A 23,123-nucleotide genomic window follows, 5' to 3' on the forward strand; every position below is an offset into this window, starting at 1 on the left:
TTTCAATATTGAAATATGTAAGTTGTTACCTATCTTATTTTATCACTGTATACCACAGTGTGGTGGTTCTAAGGTTTGATAGTGGCTGCACTTAACCATTTCGAGGTAATGTAAAATCACGGTATTGCAGTTATGCATATATGAAGTTTAGGCATAAAAGGGAAGATGAAACTACTTGTTCTCATGCAATTCCTCCGCTTTCAGACCCGGTTTATCCAGTAAATAACCCTGCTGGCTGCTATGCCAACGGTCAGATCCAAGCTCACGGAGACCGCTGGCGAGAGGACGACTGTACTTTCTGCCAGTGCATCAATGGAGATTCACACTGTGTTGCAACAGCCTGCGGGCAGAGCTGTCTAAATCCTGTTAAAGTCCCTGGGGAGTGCTGCCCCGTTTGTGAAGGTAAGATTGGTATTTCCTCTATTATACTTCAATATGTCATGGCTGCTGCTTACCTGGTAATTCTGGTTTACTTTACAATTTTGGAGCATTGAATTAGCTGGTACAGCATTGCCTGTGACTGACTAAACTACTGAGGGCGGAAGAAATAAGCATGGTTTAACTACACCTGTATGTGGCAATGCCTGATACTCTTTTGGCCCAAAAGAGTGTAGTAAGAGATCATTTAAGATCAGCATTGTTATTAATTTTACTCTTAGTTTTGCTTAAAGCTTATTAATAAATATAGGAGAAGCTAGAAGATCAAAACGTTCATTGGCAGGTATTACTGATAGTTGATTATTCATGGTTTCTTATTCATCAGTGCCATTTAGTTACAACTAAAAATCTCTTTGCACAATATAGTTTGATATTGGACATAATTATTGTATGAATAAAACATCATTATTTCAGTGAAACTTACAAAGGATGATGTTATCTGGGAGACAGATTAATTTTTAGAGTTTAAAATGCAGTTTTCATTACCTTGTGGAAATACATATATCTGGTATAACTGACTTGAGTTTTTCACTTAACTATATGGTAAATGCTTGCCTAGCCTGGCAATGGAAATGTGAAGATTTGCAAACTGAGACATTAAAAAAAAAATTTTTTTTTTAAATTGTATATATGTATGTACGTTCAGAGTTGCTTTTTATGGAGTAGTTATTCATCATGAAAGCACCAGGTTGCTAAATTTAGAAATGGTTAATCTAGACCTGTCTTCAGAGCCATCTTCACAGTGTACAAACACTTGTGGGTGCTCAGTGAGCTACCACTTATGTTTTTCCTCTTCCACCTCTGATAGAACGAAATGACTTTTGTGAAACTGCATGTGTCTTGGGGCCCTTCTTGGGTTGCAGCATCCATCCAAGTTCACTGGGATACTTACTTTTTAGGATAAATCTGAGGAGTGTAAAGATTTCTTACAGGTGCTCTTTCATTCCAAAATTCACATCACAAGATCTGAAGAAGGTGTCTGATAATGTATAAAAGCTGCTGGTGAATTGTAGACAGTTGCTACTTGCACTGAATTAATTTTATGATGAGGAAGCAGGTTAACTGCTTTTAAACTCTAGTGATCCCCTCATGAAGGATATCGCAAAGTATGTACTGTCACCCCTCATTATTTAGAATGTATGTGAGCAAGCTTGGGAAGGTAGTACAGAGAGAGACAGATTGATGGAAGTATTTTCAATATGTTGAGGGGTTTTTTCCTCCAATGAGAGAAGGATAGACAAATGCCTTTGTTTTCCTGTTCCAGATTGGAGAAAATGGATGAGATATAATTGGATTAAATGCTTATCTATATCAGACTGAGGTAATTATGATGAACTGTGGGAAGCAAACACAAGGTAGAGCGTAGGCTTCCATCGTTCATTGCTGAAGGTTGCAACACAGCCAAGCTGGTGCTTCATTAATGTACCACGCTAATGCTCATCTGGATTAGGTTAGGTAATTCTGTGCTATAACATGTTTTTACTCTTAGAAGCAGAAGTGGCTAGCAACTGCTTAAGTTCATAAAAGTTGTTTTGTTGTTGGAGGGGGTGTGTGTTAAATTATACTTATGATTCAAATTGTCAAATAGATCAAGACTGACACAATAGTACCATGGAATCAATATTTAAATGAGATTCTTGTGTCATCTTAATTATATTTTCTCAGAAATTAATCTGACTTATTATTTTGTTTGTCATGTTAGCTGTTGTATGATGTACACTTAATTGTAGTCATCTGGTTTTGTGTGTCATCTGGAGGAGAGTAATACTGCATGGTCTTTTGACCGACTTCCTAAATTTTAAGTTTGAAAGCATCACATTTAACTTGGTGTTTCTTTGATAGCACGTACTTCCAAGTAAACAATCAAGGGGTAATGAAATTACATGAATGATGGAACCAACAATTAGTGGAAGTAGTTTTAGTTCATGGTAGGAGGGGATTTGGGCATACTCAGGTACCAGTGGTGAGAGGATACCTGAAAACACACTTGAATCTTCTCTTCTTTCTTCCCTTCCCTCCCCCACAGCAAACAAAACCAAACAAAACAGATGATTATGCTCCATAATGCCACATTATTTAATTTCAGGAATTTAGATTTGGGAATATTTCAAGGATCAAAAATCTGAACTGTTAAAACTCAGCAGTGAGTTCAGGTGCTAGAACCCAAGATATAAAAAATACAGTTTGCAAGAAGCAGCTTCAAATGACTTTATGAGAAATTACTTAAGCATCTGAGACTTAACAATTTATCTTGCAATAATAATAAATAAAAAAAATCCTTCAGAAATGAACCAGTCAAGGGTACCAGTAAACTTCTTGAAGTTACGTTTTAGGGTTTCAAACAAGCTCAAGGCTGCTTAGCCTTGTGATTAGCAGCCTGAATAAAAATATTTACATATATTAGAGACCAAGGTATAACCAGGTTGGGAGTTTGTTAATTAAGGAGACTTGTGTGTCTTGCTGAATCTGTTAACATTTTTCCTTGAAAGCTTGCATTAAGAAATTCCAGAACATTAGGATATAATAATAATCTGTTAGATGTTGGCTGTCTGCATACTGTGTATTTTTAAATTGTTTTTGAAAAAAGTAAATGTTTGAGCTGATGGCAGCAGGGACTTGTGCATTAACTATAGACTTATGGCCCACCTCCAAGGTCAGATAGCATCATGTGTCTTAAGATCTAAATCTGAGATTAATCATTTTTTCTAGTTGGAGTTTGATGCATGGGTAGAAAAAAGTACTGTCTTCTTTCTTTGCAATGCAGCTATTGCTTGCTAACCTACTAGGCAAGGGGCTACTTAGAATCATAGAATCGTTTAGGTTGAAAAGACCCTTAGGATCATCAAGTCCAACCGTTAACCTAACACTGCCAAGTCCACCACTAAACCATGTCCCTAAGTGCCACATCTACACATCTTTTAAATATCTCCAGGGATGGTGACTCAACCACTTCCCTGGGCAGCCTGTTCCAATGCTTGATAACCCTTTTGGTGAAGAAATTTTTCCCAATATCCAGTCTAAACCTCTCCTGACGCAACGTGAGGCCATTTCCTCTTGTTCTATCACTTGTTACTTGGGAGAAGAGACCGACCCCCACCTCTCTACAACCTCCTTTCAGGCAGTTGTAGAGAGCAAGAAGGTCTCCCCTCAGCCTCCTTTTCTCCAGGCTAAACAACCCCAGTTCCCTCAGCCGCTCCTCATCAGACTTCTGCTCCAGACCCTTCACCAGCTTCATTGCCCTTCTCTGGAAACGCTCTAGCACCTCAATGTCTCTCTTGTAGTGAGGGGCCCAAAACTGAACACAGTATTCGAGGTGCGGCCTCACCAGTGCCGAGTACAGGGGCACGATCACTTCCCCTAGTCCTGCTGGCCACGCTGTTTCTGATACAAGCCAGGATGCCATTGGCTTTCTTGGCCACCTGGGCACACTACTGGCTCATATTCAGGCGGCTCTAGACCAACACCCCCAGGTCCTTCTCTGCCAGGCAGCTTTCCAGCCTCTCTTCCCCAAGCCTGTAGCGTTGCATGGGGTTGTTGTGGCCCAAGTGCAGGACCTTGCACTTGGCCTTGTTGAACCTCATACAATTGGCCTCGGCTCATCGATCCAGCCTGTCCAGGTCCCTCTGTAGAGCCTTCCTACCTTCCCTCCCCCACAGCAAACAAAACCAAACAAAACAGATGATTATGCTCCATAGTGCCACATTATTTAATTTCAGGAATCAAGCAGATTCCTGAAGCAGATCAAGCAGATCAACACTCTGTCCCAACATGATGTCATCTGCAAACTTACTGAGGGTGTACTCGATCCCTTCATCCAGATCATTGATAAAGATATTCAACAGGACTGGCCCCAACACAGAGCCCTGGGGAACACCACTTGTGACCGGCCACCAAATGGATTTAACTCCGTTCACCACCACTCTTTGGGCCCGGCCATCCAGCCATTTTTTTACCCAGCGAAGCGTACGCCTGTCCAAGCCATGAGCATTAGATCTCTGTTCTCTGGTTTTCTCGTTGTAGTAGGACTGAACTGGGGAAGTATGTATGCCATGGGAAGACAGGCCTTCCTTTGACCATCTTACTGTCCTGAAGTTTGGTTATATAGTTTTAATGACAACATGGTCCTGTCTGAAATGCTGTTTTGTTTCTGTCGTCATCCAGCCAGCTGACGTCTCTGTTCTCTTAACCAGGTAGGCTGCATGGGTTGGTGCTCCTTCCCGTTTCTAATCAGCATCTCGCTCATTTTCCTGAGGGTCATTCTGCTTCCGATACTTACTGCATCGTCAGTGACCTGCAGGGGTGGTGGGATCAGGGGAGAAAAAAATCCTGGCTGGGAAGCTGGCTGGCAAATCAATCCCTTGATTTTAATGTAACTAATGAGAAAGATGTGCCACACATTTAGGGGAGATCTACAAGCAATAAAATACATTCCAGGCACAGTTTTTCTTAAGAGAAATTAAAACCTTCAGTGTCAGCCATATGATGCTTTTCTGCATGCTACCCCATTAAATCTGCCTATCTGTAACTTAACCTTAATTATGCAATGTAGTGTATGAGCAGCAGTGTCGACTGAATGGAAGATCAAACATTACTAATGTTGCACTAATAGCTTAAACCTGCTGTCCCGTGCTCTCCAGTCTGTTCTCCTTTCTTCCCATCGTTCTGCATCTCTTATCTCCTACTGTTCAGCATAGAAGACCAAAATCCCTATCTAGTGTGGGCTAAGTTCTGGAATCACTGACATTATATAGCATCATATTTTCAACTGTACAAGTTATTTGAGAAAGAGATCAAGGGCGAAAGCAGTGTAACTTATTGATATGTTCAATAAATGGGCAAAATTAATGGTAAACCCAGCAGGTGATTTTGAGATAGTAGTTTACTAGTGATTGTAAGGATAAACATACCTCATTTTACACTTTTCTTGTGAATGGCTTCCAGTTCTCACTCACATCTCAACTCATGCTGTAAAATGTTCAATCCATAGAGAATATACCATAGTGAAATAATGTTCTGTTTGTAGATCAGTTTAAAATGACAGTGTATAGTAATTCCAAAGTCGTACTATACAATTTCATTATGAATATACTTTACTTTTCTGCTCTTTCATGTATTGTATGTTACATATCTTAAGCTATAGCTCTTACTTTTTGCATGAACAACTTCACTTTTTTGGGACTAGTGCAGAATGTAGGAAACAATTTTTTCTGCTAGAATCCTGATTATGCTTCAGCTCTAAAGCAGGAAGAAGACTGATGCCTGTTGAAAACTACTATTTTTGTCAATTTAGTTGCTGATGGACCAATTCAAGGCCGTATTTCCATTTAAAAATAGGCCGTATTTCCATTTAAGAATGATAAAGCAGAGACTTTATATGCTTATCACTATTTTTAAAGTATGTATTTATTTCTCATCAGACTTCTGTTTACATGTAAAAAGATCCAGCTTACCAGTGGCCAGCTTCAATTGTGTGAACGCACTTTAAGCATGTCAGATATTAGCTCTTTAGTATGTGAAACAAAATATTTAGTCAGAGATGTTTCTATCGTTTATTTTGGTTTGAGTGTTGAAGAATAGAGTGGTTTGTGGGACATGAAACTGATGGACAAATTCTAATCAAATCTGCCTGTGGATCTGGCCTGGCTGCAGCTCATCCAGAGTAAATGGTTATTAGTGTCAGTCACTGCTGACTTTCCCTGCTCTGTCTTCCATCTAAGTGCTGCTGCACCTACAATTCTGCCAATTCAGTTGTTTCCTGGCAGGTTTATAATCAGTTTCAATGAAAGGAAATATCTGTTCCTGTAGGTAAGTTTACGTTCCTGCAGCAACATAAGGATAAAATTATTCTTGGATTACATTTTCAAAAAATTTTGCAGTCAGAGAATCAAATACAATATAGTAGAAATTCTGTGAACACAGGTTCTTGAAATATCAGCACAAGTGTGTCAGTGCACAAATGTATTCAGCCTATAAACACAGTAAATTCAGACTGAAGTAGAACATTCCCACTCCCCCGTGAAGAAAATCCTGGTGTTCTTACTATGGCAGTGAGAAAACCAGACTGCGAGGATTGTAGAGACTGAGGTTATACAGAAATAGCTGTGCACAGCTTTCTAAATTAGAGATCAAGAATAGTAATTGTGATATGTAATATTACCATACAGAATTGATTTGTATCAGTTTTCCACAGTAAACCCTTTTTAATGCTTCTTCACACGCTGCTGTATACATATCCATAGTGTATATCCTATATGTGTGTGTGTAGCCCACAGGATACACATTCCAGTGTTGATTGGATAGCCAAATTGGTTTGAAATGTATAATTTTCTGAATGCTTGTCTGGGATTTGCTGGACTTGGAGAAGAGGGTAACTATTCAGCTCCCCTCACCCCTTCTGTACTTGAATCTTGTCTACCAATGCTGCTGGTGGAACAGGGAGGGCGAGTGAGGTGCTCGAGATGCTTTACACTGGAGCTCCCAGGGGAGATTGGCGGGGAGATAGAGACAGGAACGTGGGGTAGGTGTATAGAGGACAGGGCTATGTATGGGTGTAGCGCTCCAATACCATGGGTTTGTATATAGATTTAGTCTTCAAATCTGTGGGCAACCTTGAGTTGCGTTGTAGTTGGTATCCACTAGTACCTGTGCTGGGTCCAGCTCTGTTTGATGTTTTCACTAGCTCAGATAGAAGCTAAATTTACTTTATCTACAGACAACAAAGCTAAAAAGGGCAGGCAGCGTCTTGGAGAGCAGAGTATGAATTTGTATGCTGGTTTTAAAGCAGAGAGTTGGCAGAAGAATGTTGACCAAATTCAACAAGGGAAAATAACAATGCACTACACTTGAAGGAGATTCTTCATGAATCCTGAACCACAGTAACTGTTAAATAGCGGTTCTCTGGGAGAAGTCTGGTGATTAAAGGGAAAGAAAAAGTTGAACATGGATTAACAGAGTCTTGAGAAGGCAAACACCATGCTGAAATTTCGACAGAGAGTACAGTTTGCAACACCTGAAGTAATCCTTTTTGCTCTCTCTCTTATGGGGGGGTATGTCCCTAGCTGACATAGTAGGCCCTTGGTCCTTTTCTGGACATTGTTCCTCTAAAAGAGATGCAGGCAGGCTGGAAAGAGTCAGAAGGAGAGCAATGAGCACAGTCCAAGCTTTGCAAAACGTGTCTTAGGAAGACAGACTGAATAAATTGGGTTGGTTTAAGTTAAAGAGAAAATGATGAGGTTGGAATGAGAAGATATCAGTCTTCAAGTGCCTAAAAGGTTGTTGCAAAGAAAAAGATAGGACAAGAAAGAAGGGAATTGAATTGCAAGAGGGAAGATGTGTTTTACAGGAAAGCAGAAAGTTGTTGAGGAAAACCGAACTCCTCCTGTGCCATGTTGTGACTAAGCTTGTCTTTTTGATGCATTCGGGGCATCGCAGTTTGTATTTTCAGCCTCAGTGAAAGGAGATTCGCTCAGGAAATTGCATACATCATAACTGAATAATAATAGTAATAGTAATTCATGTGTAGTTTTCAGTGTTTATGCAAGTGATGGCTGTGGCTCACCAATATATAGCTGCTGGGGTTTTTTAAGTAAACATCGAAGTGATCAAAGCCCTTTTGGCAAGACCTCTTGTTACACTATGTCCACCCCTGTCACTTCTTGCCAGTCTTCTGACACAGCAGTGCCTGTGGGTTGTGCTGGGGCAAGGGGTGTACACGTAAAAGCCCAAGGTGTGAGCAGGGAGCTGGGTAATTCGAAGCGAGTGTGTTGGAGCAGGGGAGACAAAAGCAAGGGTTACCAATAAGACACGAGGCTAGAGGCAGGCATGTTGAGACAATGTAGTGTGGAGGGGAAGACCTTCCTTCATCAACCTGTCCCCAAACTCAAGCTCTTCAGTTGACTCAGCTTTTCAAGACAGGCACAACCTTTCACTGGTGAGAGCTGGGAAAAGCAGGCCCATCATATTCTGTGGATCCAACATAAAGAATTAGTTTTAAGCTTCTGATGGATGTTTCTATATAGTTTCTATAGCTGCTGTAATGATATTGGTCCTTTGGGATTTGCCTTTGTTTGTTTAATCTATTATCTATTTAGCCTGTTTTTTCTTTCTTTGTTTTCTAGACTGTCTTCATTAAGAGCCAAGGCTTAGGTAATCATACTGGCCCCCTGTGCTTTCCCCACAGTTTTAGAGTCAATGGCTTCTTGCAGCATGAGGAAGTCTCAGAGAGAACACATTTCTACAGATTTAATGAAAAGAGACAGCTAGGTAGAAGGGAGAAAGTGATTTTTCAAGTGCCATAAGGGACCACAAAATTTTGGTATGTGCTCACACTTCTTTAGACTCAGAGGTTCTTCACGGGACCTGGTCTGTGCACCTGTCCCATTGGAGGTAACCAGGTCCATTGGCAGTCAGGTTTCTGTTAGTACTGCTGCTTACAGAGCTGCTTGCTTCTCTGTTGGGCTAACAATTTTTTATTTTCTAAATAAATTGGTGTTGTTTAAGTAGAAATTCCATTTTTAATGACTTTAAAAAAAAAAAAGTGGATACTGGAGCTTAAAACAGCTATTTAGTGTCACTATATAATAGCATATGAGTAACACCAAAGAAGCTACAGTGATAGAAATAACCATGTTTCCCCCAGGCTATCTGCATCTGTTGACAGCTGTCTGCAACTTGGAATAATAGTCGGGTTCACAGAAAGTAAATATTGGATTGGATAGTATGAAAATACCTGAATTTTTTTTTTTTTAAACGAAGATATTAAATACAAGTGCTCAGTACTGGCACTTATGCCAAAAATGTCCCTTAGGAAAGTCTATGGTTGCTTCCGTTCCCTTGTGTCTCCCAGGGGCTCGGGCTATTCACAGGGAAAGCTGCAACTCAGTCCGCTGATACGCAGTAATTGGTTATCTCGCAGTACGTCCTTCTGTGAGAGAGCCCTCAGGTACAGGTGGCAGGGTGCCAGCATAAGCTGTGAATGAGAAATTAAGTGTTAAACAAAATCCCCTCGGAGGATTTTCATGAATAAGGCCCGCGTTACTTTGCTGTCATTATGGCTGACACTTTATCTTCACAAAAAGAAATTAACATTTTCATCAATAAAGGGCTCCAAACTCTAGCTGAGATGTAATTCAGTTCAGTTCCTTTAGCGTGTCCAACACTTCATTAAGTAAAAACAGACGGCAGAGTCCAGTGAAAAGAAATTTGATTCATTCACGATGAAGTCAGTGGTAGCGAGCAGTGTTCACCGGCACAGGACTTGGGCCCGGAGATCTCCTTAGAGCGTGAAGTATAAGTTGTTGTTTGGCCGCAGCACTGTAGCTCTCAACCAGCCTTTTCATCAAAGTCAATTAAGGGATGCAAACGCCGTGCTGTAGAGAATTGGGCTTACGTTTGCCAGATCATGATTTAGTACAGTGGTTTTAGACAAGGCAGCTGAGGCTGTTGAACCACACAATCCAAGGTACAATGAAACCTTCTGCCAATAAAAGTCTCTCCAAGTTTAATAAAGCCAGGAAGACTATACTAGTATAAAATCACCTTTTCTTAATTTTCAATGATTGATCTGTTAAGTTCAGTGGAAAACTACTGAAAGGCTAAATAACCAAGGAATCCTAATGAATATATATCAATGCAGCTAAGGATGTCTCATTTATAAAGAACCTCATGGATACTCTAATTTAATTCTTGTCAGTGCCTATATCATTCATAGATTTGCCCCAGATGTACGCTAATTTAGTGTGTTTGCTGTATCTTCACCTAGTAATGATAACTGAATGGCTTTCTTACCTGTTTGGACATTTCTTGATAGGCAGACTTAATTGATTCTGCTTTAATAAAGTAGGTATTTCTTAGTGTCACTCCACCTAAAATTGTCAAAAAAAGTCTTATCAGCATTAAAATATATTTGAAGGGTATACATGCCTGTTAAACCAAAAACTGGAAGAACTGCTTACAACAGACAAAAGTTTTTAACTTCGCATCTTGGGAGTGGAAGGTTTGTGAGTATTTTGATTGCATCACTGCAAAAAAGAAACCCTCCCCATGGAGCTTTGGTTCATAGGAGGCTGCTTCAGTTTGCAACAACAACAATAGCCTTGGATTATAATAGTTACTTTTGAGGAAAAATACATATTTAAGTAGTTTCAGGTTGACAGTATGAATAAAATTTGAAACAAAAGCCTGCCAAACTGAACTATGTGTTTAGAAGTATTAGTGGATATATTTTCAGAGTTATTTGTGACGTTAGAAAATTATCACATCTTAAGTCCTTGCATACATTTTTATAAATAGTTGTGTGATGCTGGATTGTTGAACACTGATAGTTAACGCAGATAGCTAAATGCTGGGGGAAAAAGATTCCTGCAAGGCATCAGATATTTCAAACCCAGGAAGGAAATTCTCTTGCCCAGGACTGATATTTTTCATGTAATGAACTGGAGGGGCGGGGAAGGCTGGAATGTGAACTATGAGGATGGAAAACATTTAGTCACTCTTGGAATGATATGAATGTTTTTACAGGAAGCTTAAGTAAACACACATGCTGCTGCTTAGTAGGCTGCAGTTAACTTTTTTGGACGGCAGACAAAATTCAAACAAGTATGCAGACTCGAATGAAAGGCTGTTGAGCAGCACACCCTTCAGGACCAGTTTTTAGCCAGTTATGTAAAGCATTAGGTAAAAAGTTAGGCTGCTGTTCACTTTTTTTTTCCCCTCTTAATTTTTATAGTAAATGCTTGAGTGCACTGATGCTGTATTTAAGTCAGTTGGTGGTGGTTTTGTAGGATCAGAACACCTTAATCCTTTTAGAGATAGTTTGTATTATAAAATACTACAGAAGAGGGAGCTATTTCACTTTCCCCAAACATAGGCATGTTCTTTATTACTGATGTTAGAGGTCTTTCTCCATGTGTAGAACATGATTTTGACTCATTTTTCCTTCCTCCCTCCCCCAGAAGAGGTTTTCATTTCATGCTCCCGATGAGATGCTGGGCTTTCTAGAATCCTCTTCTGCTGAGCTTATTTTTTGTATATGGCTAACACTTTCTCCAAATATCCCAAGACCAATCACTGCAGAATCTAAATGCACTGCTATTTTATATGAGTTGTGCTCTCTGGGGTTAAAAACCATTGTAAATTAAATGTGTAAACTTCAGAGAGTTATTTTTTTGATTTGTGGCTGAGCACAATAAGACCTTTATAAAAAGTTTCTTCTTGTTGTCCCTCCTAAAATACAAACAAACAAAAAAAAAACCCACAACAAAACAAAAAACCCCGCTCATATTTAATTATTTTTAAAAGTATTGGGAATATCAATGGCAGAACTTGGAATTATTTTATTTGTTTTCCCATTTATACTGAAAAGGTGGTTTTTTGTGATCAGTACTGCTGGTCTAAAGGTAGGGAGAACATACATAGTAGTGCTCACAGGTGGATATAAATCTTCCCTGTGCTATACACTGAAAATGTCTTTCCATGTTCCAGCCTTTTTAATAATATGTAGAGTTAATAAAGGAGTTAATCTATTTTATCTGACTGTCTTTAGTTAAACTATAGACTGGTTCACATTGACAAGATGGGAATATGAAAGAGGAGGTTGGGGAGTTGTAGCACTGAGCAGTGAAGCGTACGATCCCACTTATTCTACAGTTATGACTACATATTCTTCACATTTAAGTTTAGGATTATTTTTAGGCCTGGTGGCTTCATTGTGCTGCGTAACAGTTTGGTGTGTTTGAAAAGTTTATGTGTTACTGTTGGTATGAACTTGTGTATTGAAATTATCTTGATTGTAATTTAGCCTTTCAAAAATACAAATGCTTTTTTGCATGCCTTTTTTTTCAATTTTTTTCAAATGTTTTTCTTATACATGGGAAGAAATCACTGGCAACTCTGTCTTCCAGTTGCATGAGCAATCTTCTCCAAATAATTCTTCAGAATTTTCTTGATTAGAATATACTGTATCTGTGTTATATAGTAACTATGAAAACAAACATCTGAAACTGGTTTTAGGCATGCCAGTAATAGTCAATATACAAATACTGAATAAATACAAATAAAATACAAAATAGTATTTTGGTGGGTTCTGAGGACATACTTTTTTTTAATGTCTATTAATGTAAAAATTGTTTGCTTGGCAATGCATTTTTAAAGTCTATGCTCCTGAATTCCTTGTAAAAGTTAGGTATTTGTGTAGCAGTTTGCAGTCTTACCAGAGAGTTGATGAAATCCATGGTGGTTTGGGTATTCAAAGAAGGATCTCAAAAGATAATTTTCAACCTTTATATAGTGATATATCTGTAGAGTTTACAATTTTATAGTTTTGATGAAGAAATGTGTTTCTGTGATGCAGATTGAAACCTCTTTGTTAGTGTGAAGTTGGCTGGAAATGCTGGTTTTATATGAATGCAGATAAATTTATATATAAAATCCAATAAGGCAAGAAAAACATGCATGTATACATACATACATAAAACACTTGCAGCTTTGGACCCCAAAGCTGCCTCTGTTTGCCTGTTTTTGTTGAATATTTATACATGGAATGCTGCCAACCCACACTGTGTTGCAGTTTGTTATTATGGCATTTCCAAATAATATTGTGATACGTTTGGGACACTTTACACCAAACATTGGTAGGACTCACTAGCTTTCAAGCATATGCACGTAGAGTAATACTGAGTAGAGCTGCACCGGGAGCACTGACGAAGATGATGAAGAGGAGAAGTCAGACCTCCTGTGTCGGCTTAGCTGGAGTAACCATTGTGCTTGAATGTAACTGAACCCAGGTGTTCGATGCATACTTTTGTCATACTTTTATGGCAAGGAAAAATACAGTAATTTTATTATAATAGGGATAGCTTTCTTCCCTTCTGTATTGACAGGGCAACATTTACGAGTGGAATTAAAAACTGGAATGTTTGAGTAGTGTAAAATACCTGTGCCCTTACATTTCTAGTACTTTCGGGGTAAGACACATGATGGTCCAGATTTCTAACAGTCAATTAGAAGCAGCAGTAGAAGTTCCCTATTTAATTTTAAATTCCTTTATGTTTAACAATGTTGTATTTAACAATGTGCAGAAGAAAAAACTTATAACGCAATAGTTACTTCCCTACTTAAAACCAATTTTGTAAAAGGCTGGAGTAGGTATTTCCCTCACATGGTATTACTGAAAGCGTGAAACAAAACCTGTTTTGAGTTAAAATATTGCATTCCAAATGAAACAAAGCAAAGAGCTTGTTTGAGGTGTTTTTCATGTAATAATAAAAATACCTTGCCAAGAGGTGAAGCATGGGTAATGTATTAACTTAAAGGAGGACAAAAAATGAGACCGATTAAAGGTGGTTGTGGCTGTTACTAAATAACACCTCAGAGAGAATTAGTGTTATAACTGCCTGGAAGAAATTTTGCTTCTTGAATAAAAAGCTATTCTTTAAGTCATTAAGTAGATTTCAGAGAGATGGTATTGGGCAAACGTGTACTTTTATTGCGGAAGGAAAGTAATCGGTACTTGGCAAAAGCATACAGAAATCATCAGAAATTGAAGTGCTTATCTTCGGATTTCAGTTCCCTGATTAGGATCCATCAAGGATATTTCTGCTTTCACTGGAAATGTCCTGAGTTTGTCTGAAAGTGAAATTCATGGCGTCATGCAAGATGGAAAGGACCACCAGAGATTTTCTAGTCCTACCTCCTGCTCAAAGTGGGTCCAGTGACAGCAGGATCTCAGGGCCTTGTCCCAATTAAGTTTTGAGTATTTTGAAGGATGGAGATCCCACAGCCTCTCTAGGACTCTGTCATAGTTTGACCACCCATGTGGTTTAAAAGAAAGAACAAAACAACTTTTATCAAGTTGTAATTTCCCGTGTCCACGCTTGTGTTTGTTGCCTCTCATCCTAGCCTGGAGCACCTCCAAGATGAGCCAGGCCTTGTCGTCTTGGTACCCTCCCATTAGGCAGTGGTAGATAGCAGTGGGATGCCCCCCTCGCCCTCCTTCTCCAGGCTGAACAAGCCCTGGTCTCTCAGCCTCTCCTCCTACACCACCTGCTCCGGCCCCTGGCCAGCGTGGCGGCCTGTGCTGTACCCGGGTGTGTCAGTGTCTGTCTTCTACGGAGGAGCCCAAAGCTGGACGTTACTCCAGCCATGGGCCTGCAAGTCCGAAATAGAGGGGAAGAATCATGTCCCGGCACCTGCAGGCTGTACTCCTGCTGATACAGGTCCCTCTTGTCCTTCACACAAACCAAAAGTAAACGCTTGGTGCTCTCATAATACGTGCGGCTTTGCAGTAGTACAGTTAAGTGGAATCGCTCTTTGTTTTCTGATATGAATTCAAGGGCCAGAGTAGATTTTGAACAACTAAGGGTGTGATAGGAAGATAGGTATAATTTTTTTTTTCTGGTACCAGCCTTAGGGGTTTTTGTTTTTTTTTTTTTAGTTCTCTTTAAAATTAGCTAAAGGATTATGTAAATGAAATCTGCAAAGTTAGAAGGAAAAATGAAATCTTCAGTGAATGGTTCATTTTTAACATTCGGCTAAACAGTAGAAGTCAATAAGATTGCAATAAATGGTCTCTGATTTTTTTTGTTTGTTTTGATTTGTTTTATTTTCCAGGGCTTCAGCAATCAACAGTGAATTTTAGTTTTCTTTCCCTTCTTTTTGATAACTTTATTTGATCAAACTGTGTGTACAATAAAATTCTAATCCTAAGAAACTTTTTCCCCTCGTCTCAGCAAAACATGGATGCATCAGTTTCTTTCCATTTCTGAATAGTTCAGCTGAGCGTTATCTTAAGATCTCAGTACTCATCCAAGTATAACAAGATCTGTGCATGAGGCACAGTACTAGATCAGATCAACCATCCTGTGTTCTTGTGTATATATATGTAGTATTTCACTTTTTTTTTAACAGAAGAAAACATCTGCTTTTTGTAATACAAGCTGTGTCATATCACTCGCAGGAGAAGTGGGAGGTTTCAAAAATCAGAAAATAGCAGAAAAGAGGGGCCTGGGGATTGGTTTTGTTCATATTACAAAAGTATCCTGGATGGAAAAATACTACTGAAAATACAATCTTATTCCACCTTGCCAATTTTTTGTGTGTGTGTGTGATTCTCCAGTTTTTGTGTTGGTATTGCTAATGTAGGCTCTGTAAGGACAAAGCCAGCTCCAGGTATGTCACTGTCTTCCCTTCTTTCCCCATAAATGCACAGTTTGATTTCAAGCTGGGATGAATGAGATTCAGGGTTTTGATCACATACCATAATATTTTTCAGTGGACCAGTCAGACTCACGGACCACCAGTGGCTGAAATATCCACTGTGGAGTTCAAAATTTTTTCAAAGTTATTTTTTAAGTAAATGGCAGTGTAAAAAATTAATTCAAAGATTTTTATCAACCTCTCAGCAGGCAAATTAATAATCCTCTGCACTAAAGTTCAGCATAGAAAGTATCAGGCTATGGAAGCAAGATGTTTTAATAGAAATCTGCATTTAACCTTATATATAAGTACTTGACATCAGCAAACTCTGTGCTCTATTAAAAAAATACATTGTTTTCATCCAAACTCTCTTCAATCCCTTTCTCTTTATTTTCTTCTTCTCTCTTTCTTTCTACAGTATAGTTTTATTGTTGTAAAGCACACAGATACAAACAGCACCCGTTTTTCCCACCCATTTTGTGTGCATTTGTACACTGGATCTTTCTTCTGCCATTTCTACCAAGAGCAGCAGTGAAAGCCTAGCTCAAATCGTGTGGTGGTACGTGCTTTTTCAAGCTTAGCTACTGCTTGCCTATTCAAATAGCCAGAAGCCTGGCAGAGCAGAGCTGGCTTTATTTGTTGAGTCTTGTCTAGCGAAGTGAAAAGGGCTGATATTCTTTTTTTTTTTTTCCCCCTGGCTGCATTTTTGCACATGTGGGGGTAGGGAATGAAATTATTTCTTTTGTCCTCTACTTGCAGCTCACTGAGAAGCAGGCATGCATATAAAATTACTGTATCTCAGGGCTTACCTTTAGGGACAGGAGGGAGAAAAAACACATTTGTAAGCTTGTCTGGAAACACTGAGGATGCTGAGACCAGACACAAAAGTGGGAGGTAACAGAATAATAAAACACAACAGAGGACTAACAAAAACCTTTCAAGTTAATATAATGACAGTTTAATTTTGTCCCTTGTAAGAAATACCACATTACTGGATGTATCAAGGGGGCAAAAGATTGTTGTGTCAGTGTGTCCAAAACATAAGAGCATCAAAACACAGAAGTATAGCTTTGAAAAATCACCACGAAAAATATATAACAAAGATCTGCTGGTTTTTTCCTAGGTATTAAATTATACCTGCAAATAAAGAGAAGTTATCTTGAGGGGTGAAGTTCAGTGATGGGGCATGAAACACAATCTTGTTTCTCTCTAGGTTTAGTTTACACCTAAGTGGATCAATGAATACTAAACTCCATTTCAGCTTTTAGGGGGTTTTTGTGGGTTTTTTTAACTACATATTTTTACGTAACTGTTCTGCAGTCAGATGGTAAACCTACAGTCGTCTTCAGTTCTCCAGCTCGTGTTACCGTCTGTGAACTTTGCTTTGGGTAGCATTAATGTTTCATATGATTTGTAGTGGTTTTAACTACCGGTGAGTATTAAGCATTACTGTGGCTTTTTTGTCATTTGAACCATAGGGTTTGGGCTGGCTGGCCAGGAACCTGAATGTAGCTTGAGGGTAGCTGATGTATTCTGGTCTTCTGCATGTTCAGGTTATTTTGGGTAGAGAATGCAGTGAGGTAGGAAAGGAGGTTTTCAGAATAAGCACCACATGCTAAAAATCAGTTTGTTTGCAAAGCTAGTTTATATACTCTGAGTACTAAACAGATGGGATTAATTAATGGAGTTTCTGGAATATATTGTATTATTGATATATATCAATATGTTCTTGATCCCTAAACTAATGGTTTGTTGAAGTTGCAGATGTTAGATATTAGGCATGAATATGATTTAGTCAGTTTACTGAATGAATTTGAAAACAAATATGAAGAGTTCACTGAGATTAAAAGGCGGCTAGTTTGGGAATCCATGGATTCTAAAATACATTGCTCATTATGGTTACTCTTCCATACTACACTCGGCAAACTCAGAGTTGTGAAATGAGTAATTTACAGAAATCTTTAAAATCTTTTATTTGACCCACAACCTAGTAATCTATATTAAACTCTTAGGAAAAAAATCTGAGAAAGTCTTAATTTCAGTTAGAAGTGCTTTGAGGGGTCTACAGACACAGATGCCATTGTCCAGATTTCCAGCTTGCATTTGAACAAAGCTGTTGGTGGTATTTTGCATATGTCTAATGTGTATAGCTGCTTTTCCTACAAAAATTACACAGGCAACGGAATTTGAATGTTATTTTGAAACTTTCAGCAAAGTGAGGCATCTGAACCGTCACTTCTGAGACAGAATTTTGAGGTTGTCTAACTTCACTGTAGTGCCTTTCATGCAGTTTTTCCCTCCAAACTCTGTACTTAGCTGACCTAACTTAAAAAGAATTAAAAATATTTATCCGCTGTATAAACTGTTGTGAAGGGAAAGAGTAGGGCTGGGGAGAAGCTATGAAAGCTGAAGATTGTGAAAGACAATGAAAGCAGAAAAGCACGTTGTCATAATGGGATAATTTTCACTTGACTGGAAGGCATGAGTGCAAAAGCTGCCTGCTGGACGTGGAGCCAATAGGTACATAAATTTGTATTTTGGTTAACAGTGTATACTTCTGACAACTTGACAAATGTTGAGTAGTATTTTATCCTCAGTCTGAGAGTAAAGACTAGCTGCCTTTAAGTCAGATGGCAAAAATCTGCCTTTCAATGTATTTGGTTTGGGGCTGAGAGATGGCAAGATGTGGCCACCTCCAGCCCATGAAAATGTGGATGCTATATAAAACGCATTACGATTTATTACCCTGATGGTTAGTATACTGTTTCTCCGTATTTTCACAATTTATCAATTCATGTATTGAATTTTTTTTATATGTAATTTCCTTTAAGTCTTTATTTCTTGAGGTGGAGGAACAAGATAAACTCAAACAGTTGAAAACAGTGAAACAAAAGTTCACAGTTAGTTCTTTAGAAGTCATGCAATTTGTGTTTCCTGAATGCTTAGTTTAATGTTAATAATGCTCATAAATATAAATTCGTTGGTTCTTAAGTGCTTGAGTTCTATGAAAAATACAAGATAGACTAAGTCAGTCTCACAGGGCAAAAAGTCATTTAGGAAAAGATAGGTGTTTCATTCCTTCTGTATCCTGTTTTATGATGGTAGCGTTGAGGTTCCTTGTTGTTTTCATAAGTCTTTGGATATTATTTTATTCTAACAACTTTGTATACAAAAAGAACATTAATATTTCTGACTACCATATGTATTAAAACAAATTTCATACTCCAACATATTTAAATGGTGTCCAAAAGTAAATATTATACTGATCATAAATATCTAATAATTGGCAATAATATCCTCAACTTCAAAAAAGCATGATCTGGTACTGCAAAGTATACTGTAAGAAGTTATGTTTTCAATGAAAAGGCATGCTAAATGATTTCCAGAGATCTTTCATACCCAGTGTATCTTACATTCCCTTTTGGTATTCAGAGTCTCTTCTGCTTTAAATTTCAGTAGAAGTGATCTTATTCACACAGAGAAAGGTTTGATCTACTGAGTCACATGCTTTGATTTGCAGCTTGGTAGTATCAATCAGCAGAGCTTTGGAGAAAGCTGTTCAGCTTCTAAAGTAAAAAAATCTGCACGAAGTTTTGATGAAATACTTTTGGAGAAAAGTGGGCAAAATAAGTCTTTTACATTCAGTTTTAAACTGCATATGCAGGAAAGCTGATTTCATAGTGAACAAAAAATGTAGTCTTTTTTTCCTGTTTCAATATTTCAAAAATTTTATGCAGCTTTGTACTGTTTGTGATGAGTTTCCATCACTTCAAAACAAAGTCTGTTTCTTGAATTGTTTCAGAAGTACCAAGAATATTCATTAATCAGAATTAAAATTAATTAAAATGATTCTCTTCACTGTTGCTTTGTGTATGCCTTTTTGTGAACTTAGTTAAAATACTCAAGTAATCTCAAATGTGTTTTATTTTTTCTTACCTTCAGAACCAACATACATTACAATAGGTCCACCCACCTGTGAGATTTTGGTGAACTGCACTTTGACTGAAAAAGACTGTATCTATAGTTTCAAACTGGACCAAAACGGTTGCCGCATTTGTCAGTGCAAAACTAGTGAGTATGCAAAAACACAGTGGCTTCTACCTTTTATATTGAGCTGAATGTCAAAATGCTGTATGCTGTTTTTTCCATTCATAATGTTGGTTATGTGTTGTGTTAGTATGTGCGTGCTTTAGAGTTGTTCATCTTTAAAGGATAGGTTCCTGATTTCTGATTATTGCTTGTTCGCTTGCTTAAAATGTGTTTGGAGGAAAACATAAAATGTCTGACTTCAGGTGAAAATTAACAGCTAGGTAGAAGAGGTAATAATTTGGGACTTAATATTCATTCAGACTTTGAAAAGTCTGATAAGACTTCCACATTTCATTTTCCTTTGTGTTTGTAAAGAGTTTAAGAGCATCTAGGTTTGTGCACTTCAAAAAATCCTATTGCTAAACAGCCTATTTTCAACTTACCTTTTTTTCCTCAAAACTTAAGTTTTGAGAATAAATGTTTGAAAATTATATGCCGGGGGGAGGGGTGTTTGTATATATACAAACATATCCATATATAATTTTATTTCTAGAACATATTATTTTATTTATATTTTTTATATATAATATTTTAGTTCCATTTATGCAGGCTTTAACATCTATTTCTTTCCCAAGGAAAATCATTGTGCCTTGTGAGAACTTTGTGTGTATCAGTGAAGCAGCAAAAATGTATTTTCTGTATGTGTTTCCTTAAGAATTTGATGTTTACAGCTGAAATATAAAACAAGGTCAGGCTGGTTGTTGGAATTGCCCAACAAAGGACACCTGTGGAGTACTAGTCTCAGCAGCAGGATGCATCACTCTGGCTGCCAGCCCAGCCTAGGAGTGAGTCGAAACTCTCTTTGTAATTTTATTGTAGTTCTGCAGTTTCCTTGTAGCCTCTGAGGCTTTCACAACTAAAGTATTATTCCATTCCTCTTCTTTTGATTGCAGTCCACCCATTCTCGGCCACTTTCTAAGCCAATATGACTATTTTAGGGGTCCGCAGTAGAAATGGTCAAAATAAAACTCTTAATTGGTACAAACTAAAGAATTTAAGATTGGATTGTTGTTTTGCTTAAGGAGCAATAAGAGGGTTGTCCTGGCTTTTTTAACTTTTTTCCTGGGGAAATGTGCATTTTTGATTTCCATAAGGTAAAGGACAGGACATCTTAATAACAAGTAAATATATGGCAATCAATAATGTCATTATGGTAATACAGAAATAATACCTTTGATTACAAGTTGTATTCGTGGCAAGGGCGACTTCCCATAGATTGCATCCCGGCTATCACATACGTGTCTGTCTTAGTTCTTCCTAAGGACAAAATTAGAAATGTTAAGTTCTGCTTTTAACATTGTAATTTCATTTTCCTTCTTTTTTATTGTTGTTAAATTGACTGGGGAGTTTGACACAAACAAGAAGATGGACATACTTGGCAAATTTAATCATCTATGCCTGTGCATGCAGCCCTTCCCTCCAGTTTGGTGCACAGAAGACCCATCACTCCAAAGGATCATTTCTTTTGTCCTAGATTACCAGATTGCACGCGTACACGTACCACATCCTAGGAAGTCTCTGTTCGTGCTTGGAGTGTTTCTGATTAAATAGTGCTTAAGAACATATTCAAGGGAACATTTTCTCGTGCCAGATTTGCTTGAAATTATTTTCATTTTGCAGTAGCAAACTGTCTGGAGCAAGCTTAACAGTATTATTTGTCTGTCATCTTTTTTTCAGTTAAATAACTTGAATTGTAGATTGCTTAAAAATCTCCTCATTCATTCAGAGAGGGGAAACCTTTATTTTCTAAAGAAGTGAATAAAAATAGCAGCTTGGAAGTCTTCATCACTTGGTGGTTATCAGTCAAAATGACAAACAGAATTTTTCTGTCAAGTAATGTCTCTCGCTTGCAAGGCTCTGGACAAATGAGTGCGTGAGCACTGAGAAGAAAGGAGTTTTAGGTCAAGTATGCTGAAAACGTACTGCGCTACTTCTCTGCGTTTTGAGATCCTATGTACTTTCACATCCAAACCAGTTTAGTTGCATCTTGGCTCTCTTAAGAATGTGAGAATGTGTATTATCTTTAGCTCATGTAGACTTGTGTGGGCTTTTAGGAACATCACTGTCTTTATACTGCGCCCACTTGTTTCTTGCTGGTCTAAGCTGCTCAACTGAGTCAGACTTAAAGTGCCTGAGTAAAGGAGACCCACACGTCCCCCATTACCATTTGAAGTCATCGTATTCTAATTCTACTAATGTCTTTCCAATAAAATTTATTTTTTTGCTAATTCCTCTTTAGAGATCTCTGCTGAAGATTCATTATGCTTCAATCTATTTCAGCCAAAATAAAAGCAAAATGATGAAGTGGAAGAACATAGAGTAAAGCTGTAAATTGTTCCTCATTGTTACCTTCATTTACATTCCTGTAGCCAGAAATCAGTATAACAGATTTATTTGAAATAATTATCTAAGTACGGTATCATGAAACTTGTTTGGTGCTGTATTGTAATTTAGTTTCAAGTTTATTCAGCTTGACTCAAGCCAACTACAGAATGAGAAGGAACAAAGAAGCAAATCATAACATTTCTAGAATACGATTTTAATAGAAGGAGTTTACTTTGTCCTTTATCCTTCTTCCTGTTTTTGCAGTGAATGCAAAAACATGCTGTAACAACATGCAGTGAAAGCATACATGCTGTAAAGTAAAATAAAATTAAAAAAAAAAAAAAGAAGAGGCAGACCACAGTTGTAAGAAAAGGGAGGAAAAAACTGCCACTGAGCAAAGAGTGAGCACAGATAGATATGGGGGGAAGGTTCCAGTGAGCAGAGATGGAACCACAAATGATGAGGGAGAAGGAATGATTATACTGACAGGGAGCATATAGAAGCCAAAGTATAATCCAGGATATAGGAAGAACCACTGCAAAATACCAAGAATAAAAGAAACAGTAGGAAAAACATGAAATACGTTACAAAAAAAAAAAAAAATAAGAACAAGAAACAAATAGAAAAAAGTAAATAATCAAAAAATTGTTACTTGTAGGGTGCAGCAATCACTGTTGTGTTTGGAGCGTCTAGACCTTTGATTTCATAGGGAGAACTGGAGTGGATTAAAGTCTTCAGGAGGAGGAGTACATTAGGGGAATGAAACAATACTAGCGATCGGCTCTTTGTGAGGCAGGACTCCTGTTGCTCTGAAGAAGACTAACGGGCACATTGAATAATGCCTGCTGATTGCAATAACATAGGATTTAAAATCCAATAGTTGCTGCTGGACACTGAATCATTCTTCAGTGAGAGTCTGCAGTGAGGGCCAGTATTTTATCTGGCCTTGTCTATTCCCTGTATTATATTCATGAAAAAGAAAAAGCCTTTAAAATCTCTCCTGCAACTTAGACTATAGCGTTTTACTCCAAATGAACTCAGCATGAAGTACTGTTCAGGGTATAACTGCGAGCATGTAT

The 23,123-nt window shown here is 38.1% G+C and overlaps 1 protein-coding gene across 3 annotated transcripts in view; it reads left to right on the forward strand.

The window, feature by feature from the left end:
* CRIM1 (cysteine rich transmembrane BMP regulator 1) overlaps window positions 1–23,123 on the forward strand; it is a 201,604-nt gene that overhangs the window by 135,960 nt on the left and 42,521 nt on the right. For all 3 annotated transcript variants that reach the window (XM_075496088.1, XM_075496090.1, XM_075496089.1), the window contains 2 exons: window positions 205–402; window positions 19,573–19,701. In XM_075496088.1, coding sequence (XP_075352203.1) covers window positions 205–402; window positions 19,573–19,701 — 327 coding nt within the window. The remainder of the gene's footprint in view (window positions 1–204; window positions 403–19,572; window positions 19,702–23,123) is intronic.

This window comes from Mycteria americana, chromosome 3 (genome assembly GCF_035582795.1).
Source record: "Mycteria americana isolate JAX WOST 10 ecotype Jacksonville Zoo and Gardens chromosome 3, USCA_MyAme_1.0, whole genome shotgun sequence".
Classification (NCBI taxonomy): domain Eukaryota; kingdom Metazoa; phylum Chordata; class Aves; order Ciconiiformes; family Ciconiidae; genus Mycteria; species Mycteria americana.